We start from the raw sequence: 8,905 nt of genomic DNA on the forward strand, positions 1-8,905 counted from the left end.
TCTACATGCTTTAAGTTGCCTTTTTAACACGATTGTCTTCCAACAAGACTTATCTTATGTGAGCGGTATGTCGTCACAGAGAGTTAACGGCGCCGCAAAAACAACTCGGATGCATGAAAATAAAAATAACGACAACGCTGATAACTGCCAGTCGGGATGAATCGACTTTCAGAACATTTGCGACTTGTTTTCTCGCTACCTCGTGCAGACGTTCCTCACGCCGGATGATGAAGTGGAAGAAGCTTTCACATCGCTCCCTGGTGGCCTCACTAAGGAACTATTAATCTACGGCTCTCCATATTGCATTCAGATCCGCTTTCCCCCTCTGCCGCGTGGCCTGAAGTAAAGGCCAGAAGAGCACCCAGAGGAGCGGACACGTTGTTATGATGAGCTGCGATCCAGACACCTTTGGATTTCTAAGCACTTCTGCAGACAGTGACTGATAGCCAATTAACCATTTGTAGAAGACTATTGATCATTTGGAGAGTAAGAACATGAGGAGCATCTAACCCACCGCTATAGTCACAATCAGCTGAGCAAGTGCAAACGCACAAACACACACCATTCCAATCTATTCTAGAAAACACAGTTAGGTGAAAAGGGTTGTTCATGAATCTAATAAAAACCTGAACACAATGCCATGGGTGCCTCTGTTGGAAAATAAAAACTAAGGTTCAACCTAAACCACTCAGGTGTATGGTTGTGATGATGAAATATCTTCTAAGACATAAGTGAAGCGACTTTTTTAATGTAAAAAGAGCAGTTGTTAACAAACATTTATGAGATGAGTATTGTACAAAAACGTCCTAAATTTCATGAAGTCTTTAGCATCAATATTTCCATCATCAAGAATAGAGCTGAATGATTGTGAAGTAAAAAAATCATCAAGATGCAAGTTTTACCACTATAATAACTTTAAATAATTGTTAGCCCCATGTATTTAACAACTATAAGCAATGAATGATTCTATTATACTAATAAATATCAGATTTTATATTGTACATACTTATATTTTGGTTTGTAGATAAGGTTCACACTAAAGTCAAGGCAAATTAACCGTGAAATAATATCATAGTTGTATTTACTTGAATTAGTCTTATAAATATTTATAAAAAGGGCAAACATTTTTGATGATTTCCAAATCAGATAGCAAAAATGTGGCTTTATCACATTGTATTTTTAAATATCATAAATCAATGATGTTTAAATATTGGCCACCCTTGTTCAGCACTCAATTTATCTAGACCAATGATTCCAAACTTGTAGGATAGGATTTAAAAGTGGGTCAGGGTTTCCCTATGGGTGGGGTACAAAAAGGTATGAAAAAATATATAGTGTGTGCATAAGGCTCAATGTTTTTCATGCAATGGTTTAATATTCATGTCGGTTTATACAAATACTGTATATATGGCAGCTATGACTTTACTACTGCAAAAATTGTGAGCACTCAATTTTCTTATATATACAAATGAATCTTGCTTTTTGTTCAACATCTGTTGACTCATTCTAGCTACTCAACTAAGACCTGGTGTGCTCAGCAGAGGACATCCAGGCCTTTGAAATGATGTCTCGTGTGTTTGGGTGTGACGCAGCCTTGTAGAGACAAAACGGACACAAATGAATAGACTGGCTCTCAGGAGGATATACAAAAAGCCTACCGACAAACCAAATTCGCAGGCTTTGCAGTTTGAAAATTGCATTCTACAACACAGCCACGTTGATTACAATTTGATTAACTGCTCAGCCCTAATTTACAGTGTGGTCCACTGAGGACTGTTTTTACCTAGGAAAAGCAACTGCAGTTTTCCACCTCTGTTAGATGACGCTAGCAAGAGCAAACACTTTTAACAGGGGCAGACAATGTGACTTCGTACAATCTTTGATTACTTGCCTCTATTGAGGCACAGGGTCAAGTCACCTCACATCTGGTTACAGGTCAAGGCTATACCGGCCAGAAACAGCTATAATGATGTGCTGCATTTCAGGAGGAGAACAAATCAGTGTCAGGCGTGAAGGCTTCTCACATGGACTTGAGTTATAGAAACGGGGTAATTGAAACAAAAGGGCAGAATTTGACAGATGTAGCGCCTTTGCAGGGCCTGTGCATAGAAGGCGGAAAATAACACCTCTGCAGGCGTCATCCTCCAGTCCATGCAACCTCTGTAATGTTCGTTTTTTTTTTAATGTCCTCGAGACCGTCATTTGCCAATGATAAGTGGAGTAGGACCTAGCTCGGTGAAGGATAAGGTGTTTGGGTATTTGTCACCAAATGGAGCGTCTTTCTCTATTGTTTCAAGCTTGCCCTGTGATGACACGGGCTGTTTACTGCTTATCTATTTGCGGTGGGACTATCATCTTGGCTCCCATTAATCACAGCAATTCCACGCAACGCAGTAACTTAAATTTTTGCATGTGTCAAGCGGCAGGAACATTTAAATCAAGGTTATTTACAAACTGAATTAACATGGAGTTGGATACATAAACACAACCAATTTGATCATTTGACCTGCACCGAAGCTATCCTCGCTCTCCTTTCATTACAACATTGATATCTAATTCTGTAAACAGCATGAAAATATCATTAAAGAGAACTTGTGCTCTTGAGGAAGGAGATGATTTTTATGTTTACACAACACTGAAAGTCTAATTTTCGACCTTTGTGAAAGATTCTGCACATGTACATACCAACTTATTTCTCCAAACCTGCCAGTTAAAGACAAATGCTCCAACCTCAGTGCATCTCTTTTCATTTATACTTTCATAAATGATACAATGAAGACCATTTTTGTTCTTAAGAATTGAAGTCACTGAAAGTTAGTATTTTGTCTGTATTATTGTGATATTTTTATGTGCGGTATTTTTACCATTTTGGGGTTTTGAGGTTTCTTCCATGTTGATCTTTGACATGTTGTCCCCATCTGGGTGAAATTTCAGCCCCCTAAATACATTATATATAAATACATATGTAAATACATTTAGGATCCCTTTATTATTAAAATAAATACAAACCATACAGTATATTGTGAAACTATTATTTTAACTTTTCAAGACTTGGATGGTTCGGGCACGGACATGTGATTTGATGAGTATTTTTTAGAAGGATGACGAGGATAGAGCTGCAAAAGATAGGCAAAAATGTAAAAGATAGGCATGGTTGGAAAAGGATGATGCACCGCAGCAAGGCCTAACCCAGTACTTCTCAATTATGTTTTGTAAAGCCCCCCCCCCCCCCCCCCCCCCACTCGCAGCAATGACTATAAATACGATTATCTTTGAGTGTGTTTCTTCAGGTTAACGCAGGTTAGTCTAAAACTGAAAAAGGTGCAATTTAGTTCCCGAAATAAAAAAATAACAAAAATAAATAACTATGCCCATCCTTATTTTATTGCAATTACACTTCTTTTGGAAAAAACATATTTTCCCTGGGGTAATCCACACTGCCTGGCATGGCCTCGCCCCGCTATTTGAAAAGAACTGGCCTAACCCAACAAGTCCAAAGGAAAGTGGGATGAATCACACTGGACCAGCAAAAGTCATCTGGCAAAGGAAATCCTTGCATTAGAAGGGAACCGGCCAGAGCAAATGACAGGATTACGCAATAGATTTCTTCTTAGTGTCACCGTATCGCCACGTGCTTGCATCATCACAAATTGTACACCCTGTGGAAATGTCCTCCAATTCCCAAGCTCCTTCCAGACAACAATTACTAGGCAACGCTCTCACAGGGCGCAATGGGGAAAAACAAAGAAAAATCCATCTTTTCTCCCTCAGCTGGTATTCATTTCTTGAGTGTTTCATGTGAATTGACAGACAGGAGGAAAGTTGCAAGTTCAAACGTGTGTTGCAAGAAGAGCAACAGGCTCTTGTAACAAATTGATGAAATAACAGTGAAATCAACTGTACAATGCTGAAAAAACTATACAATGATTTTATACAGTTATAATAGAAAAAATGTCCCTAATTAAGAGTGCAGTGAACTTAATTTAATGCTCACACATGTATGACTGTAAGTTACAACATTTTAAAAGGGCTGTTTGAAGGTTTTATAGTTATATAACTATTATTTCTTCTTCAACATTGCTATTACGCTTTAATGAGCATTTTATTTGCTTTTTCTCATCATCTAAGATTCGGTGAATTAAAATGTATTACCATAAGCTATGTTTAGGTTAGGCTTATGCAAAATTAAAGGCGGATGAACCTAACTAATAGGTGGTAGTTTCTTAACCTAGTTCAAAGAATTATGAATTTACTGAAACTTGCAGTTTTTAAAGTGTTCACTACGACACGTCACAAAGTTCTACAGAAAGAGCGTGGCCTGAAAAGCAGTGTCACATTAGAGCAACAATGCAAACAAATCTGGGGCTTTAACGATTTCATTTATGTTTCATGAGACAATGACATGTAAACATGTAGACTGCACTTCCTGCTTAACTTATGAAGTGAGAAGGAAATTAAGCAGTTTTTCTTTTTTCCCCACAAAATTACAGCACTTTCGATTTGAAAATTGCATTTCCTAAAAGCACCAGTCACTTGCACTGTTTTTAAAAAACATTAAACTAATGCATTTAAACATTATTTACCAGACTGAAAGAAAAGGTTTAAATATTTGTAACGGGTCTGCAGCTAGTGAATATTTTTTTAGTATTCAGATATTCGACAGAAAAGTAGACAAAAATTGGGATAAAAAACAATATAGGCTATACATTTTTGCTTAGAGGAAAAAAATATATAAACACAGACGAGCAAACACATTTCTACTTCATTATGTATCATCAACATGTTATACGTTTTGAATAATCTATATTTTTCATCTTGATTTTAAACTGCTTAGCATCACACAATTTTCCTTCCATAAACAGCACATTTGCGTCATTATGTCTAGTTAAAAAGTGATCAGTAGGAACAAGAACTATGTTAGGCTGTCAGCATCAAAGTGTCCAGTCATTTATGGCTATCGCGCCAGCCTATATGGAGCACTAGCTAGAGGATAATTTGTACTAGATGTAGCTCTTAATGAGGCTGTGCCACCGGTAAACACCGGCAACAGGTGCCATATGTCAGTGTCAACGTCAGTGTAATTAAGTCTTTGTTAGTGTCCTGAATTGTTTTAATGTCATGCAAATCATTAGCAATTGCTGCTGCGATTGCCTTGACATCTTTTTTGACATGTACACTAATTGTTTTTATCTGGAGGAAGAAAAAAATGATTTGAGCATTTTTTTTTTTTTTTAAACCAAGGTACTAAAATTACTTGAGGACTCGTTTCAGGCCTAATTGGAAAGTGGAAGTCAGGAACCGAGGATGCACTGTGTAATTAATTCCAATCGAAACTTGAGCTTTAAAAGTCAAAGCGAAATTTCCCTGAAGGATTATGTCGTGTATCTAACCAAAATCTGCGGTCTAAAAGAATCACGGATTATGGTTGGCTTTTGTGGTACCGCTGCACCTGAAAGGGATACGGCCAAACACGAATGTAAGCAAATCCATGTGGAAACTTTCAAACCCACATGCACACTTTGCATACTGAAGGCATCAAATATTATGCAAGTAAAGCAGTGCAGTACTTTGTTCCTGAAGCTCAAAGTGTACCCCATCACAAACAGCGCCAAAGAAAAAGTGCTGGGCTAGCTAAAATCCAGACTGACAGGCCTACCTTTATTAGTGACTGACTTATTTTTCTCGGCAAAAGAAAAAAGACAAGTCGGCTTTTGATACGGGCGAGCGCAGAGTCAGCAGCCTTGTCTCTCGGAGGATCGTTTGACTGATCTTAGTGGAGACTGTCCCCCGTCCTAATGTAGGAAGGATTGGCTACCATATTACCTGCGATCCATTTTTGGCTCTGTCCTATAAAAGAAGTCTGATGGGAGCACGCGCGCCGCCGTTGACCTAATATGTGACAAGAGATTGACAGACGTCCGGGACGGACGCTATGCCAAGAAATCTGATCCAGGTGAGGGTGGGGGAGCATATAACTGACATCAAATTCCCTGTTTTCATCCACATTAAACACATAAGAGCGAGCGGAAGGAAAAAGCACCCCGAACGGCTTGTCAGTCGATCACAGCGCAAACAAAGAGTATCAAAGTCAAAGCGTGTCACTCCTGCGGGATTTTCGAGACTCAACCTGACCTTAAGCTTCACGTCTTTGGACTATGGCAAAAGCTCACAGTAGGGGTGAGGGGGGAAAAAAAAAAAGAAGAAGAAGAATCACATTAAAATGAGCCAAAGAGGATACACGCAGAGCAAACAGGATCGTGCCGGGCATATAAAAAGGATCGAATCAAATACAACCAAATAAGCCTACAATGGAGATTCGTGGATATGGTCCCTGGGGTACTCCTGTTTATTTAACCCTAATGTATTCATGATTAAACACTAATTGAAGCAAGAGGAAAAGCCTGCCTAATTCATCATCTCTGTGCCCTGAAGCAAGACAATTACACAACTTGAACATCTTTGTCTTGGGCCCAAAGTAAGGTTAACAGTTAAAATGCAAATGGCGTGTGAAATCTCCTTGTGTTCGGACACACACCAACGGCTTCCACACAATATCGGAGGATTGTAAAAACGGGCGTGAGTCGCCGGATTTCAATGGATTACAGTATATCATCACAAGCCACGGAAAAAGAGAATGAGAGTTGTAATATATGTGCAACAGTGAACAGACATCGATTATAGTGATGAGGTTTTTCTTTTTCCCTCTAAATCAAGATGGTTGATTACCCGTTCCAAAAAAATAAAAATAAAGGGGGGGGATACCTGGTCAATGTACTGAAGCTGTGAAGCCAGCCAATACAGTGTTATTATTGGTCGTCCTTCATATGTTATATTGCAATATATAGGTCTTCGTTTTAAATTATATCAACATTACATCATTGCTTTTGGGGGATATTGTGTATGTCACAAACTATTAGTGATATTGCTTGTTGATATCAGCATTACTCAAGATTTTAGTACTCATAATTGTATCTGAAAAGTGTTATGGGGCATCCCTAATTGATATGAATTGTTCGCTACAACCAGCAACACTTGAACTAAATACCCAGGGCCAAGAGCCGCCACAAAAAAATAAATAAATAAATAAATAAAATAAAAATCAAAGGGCAGTTGACTGGAGAGGGTGGGTAGCGCTGTGGTCTCCCCTCCTATACATGCTCCTGGTAAGAAGACCTTTGGCAGTCGATGCAAGTCTAAAATAGATTGCGGACCCATCCTAGTTTAAGCTGTCCCAATTTGATATTTGTATCAGATATTAGTCTGATACTATAAAAAAATGATTATATTGGCCTACATCCAAAATCTAATAGGTACTGAATGGAAAAAAAAACTGAATGTATAAATAATATTGGATTTGCACTTCAAAGAGTAAAATTTGTTTTTATTTAACTTCACTTGGGATATTTCAGAGGGTCCATTAATGTATTTAGCACAGTGCATTCTCCTGTTTGAGGCTGAATTTATGTAACCCAAACATTGTTTTTCACTTGATCAAATCTCGAATATTTAATGCTGGAAATAAATAAATAGAAGCATGTATTATTTGTGTTGATATCGTACTGGATCGTTATCTGTATCAGACGTCCTCTTGGCTCGGATGCTCTATCGGTATAGAATCGTTAAAAGTTAAAAAGTTGTATCGAGCCAACGGGACGAGAGTTTTTATGGCGAGTGGCCTCGTCAAAAATGAGGAATATTGCTCATGTGCTTCCAATTATTATTTTGACTTGGAGCGCTTTCGATATCACATTCTTCAGTTTTCAGAAGAATTGTGAAAGAAATGACATTGCTTTGATTACAAAAGTGACTTAAAAACCAGTTTGATGGAATGCACGGCTCAAATTTAAGTAGTTGGCGACCTAATGACTACCGAGGAAAAGTCGAATCAAATTGAAAGACAAGCCAGTCGCGCTTCACTGTTTTGTACATCGGAGCACATTTGCATGCGACTGGCAGCGCGTGGCCAAGAGGCAACCCCATAAAACGCAATTCATCAGTACAAGTCGATCGTCTCCCAACTCAGTAAAGCTGTCAACGTGCTGCAAATGCAGCAGGATGGAGCCCGGGACATCCGTGCTGCAGCCGGCGGATGGAAGGCAAACAGGCTCGGCGCATGTCTCCCCATATTAGCCAGCTGGTATCGCACATTTACTGGGGGAGAAGGTTGTTTATGTGACAGTAAAGGAGCGCCGTGTCACTGTGCATTGTCATCCATTATACAAGAGCCATCTGGCCAAAGCGTCATTGTGCAGTTTGGTCACATTTCAGCAATAACTCGTGGAAAGGGAATCAAACACGCAAGCGTAAACAGAAATAATCAGCACATTAAATTGCGCGTCAAGTTTGAGCCGCGCGTGAGAGAGCATCCTTGTAACCTTGAGGGGTGCAGGAGGCTTTACAACGGCGGAACAATGCACCCCTTCCACATGCAGACATGATGAAGTTGACACTTGCGTGCACTTAAAAAAAGAAAATAAATAAATAAATAAACGAGACATAAAGAGGAACTTACCGGTGCAGGTGACGCCGATGATGCTGAGCCAAAGCACAAGAAGCTTAGCGCCGAGTCCACAGCGGACAAAGGGCACCACAAGTACGGGCATATTCGTCTTTTTCAAATATCAAGTCTCACAAGACAAGCGAGAAGTGAAGAAAGGTGAGCGTCAAACGTCCGGAGTGTGTGAGGAAAATCACTTTTAAAACGATGCCGAAGTGTCTCCCTCAGCACATGTCCCGGTCCGCCATCCTTGCGCGTCTCCGGTTGCTCTCAACGACTCACAGGTGTGGTACATCAAATGATGCCTTCCCGTACCCGTGGAAATCTGCCTTGTTTTGTCCCAAAACTGACGCTGTCATCTCCTTCACTCCGAGGGGGGGAAGAAAACAAAAAAAACACAAAACAAAC

General features: G+C 39.5%; 1 protein-coding gene across 1 annotated transcript in view; it reads right to left on the reverse strand.

Annotated features, from left to right (window-relative positions):
• unc5a (unc-5 netrin receptor A) overlaps positions 1-8,603 on the reverse strand; it is a 196,789-nt gene extending 188,186 nt beyond the window's left edge. The window contains exon 1 of the mRNA XM_088432054.1: positions 8,513-8,603. Within this exon, the coding sequence (XP_088288180.1) occupies positions 8,513-8,603 (91 nt within the window). The remainder of the gene's footprint in view (positions 1-8,512) is intronic.
• Positions 8,604-8,905: the final 302 nt, after the last annotated feature.

Source organism: Hippichthys cyanospilos, chromosome 13 (genome assembly GCF_059441005.1).
Source record: "Hippichthys cyanospilos isolate Australia breed blue-spotted pipefish chromosome 13, RoL_Hcya_1.0, whole genome shotgun sequence".
NCBI classification, from domain to species: Eukaryota; Metazoa; Chordata; class Actinopteri; order Syngnathiformes; family Syngnathidae; genus Hippichthys; species Hippichthys cyanospilos.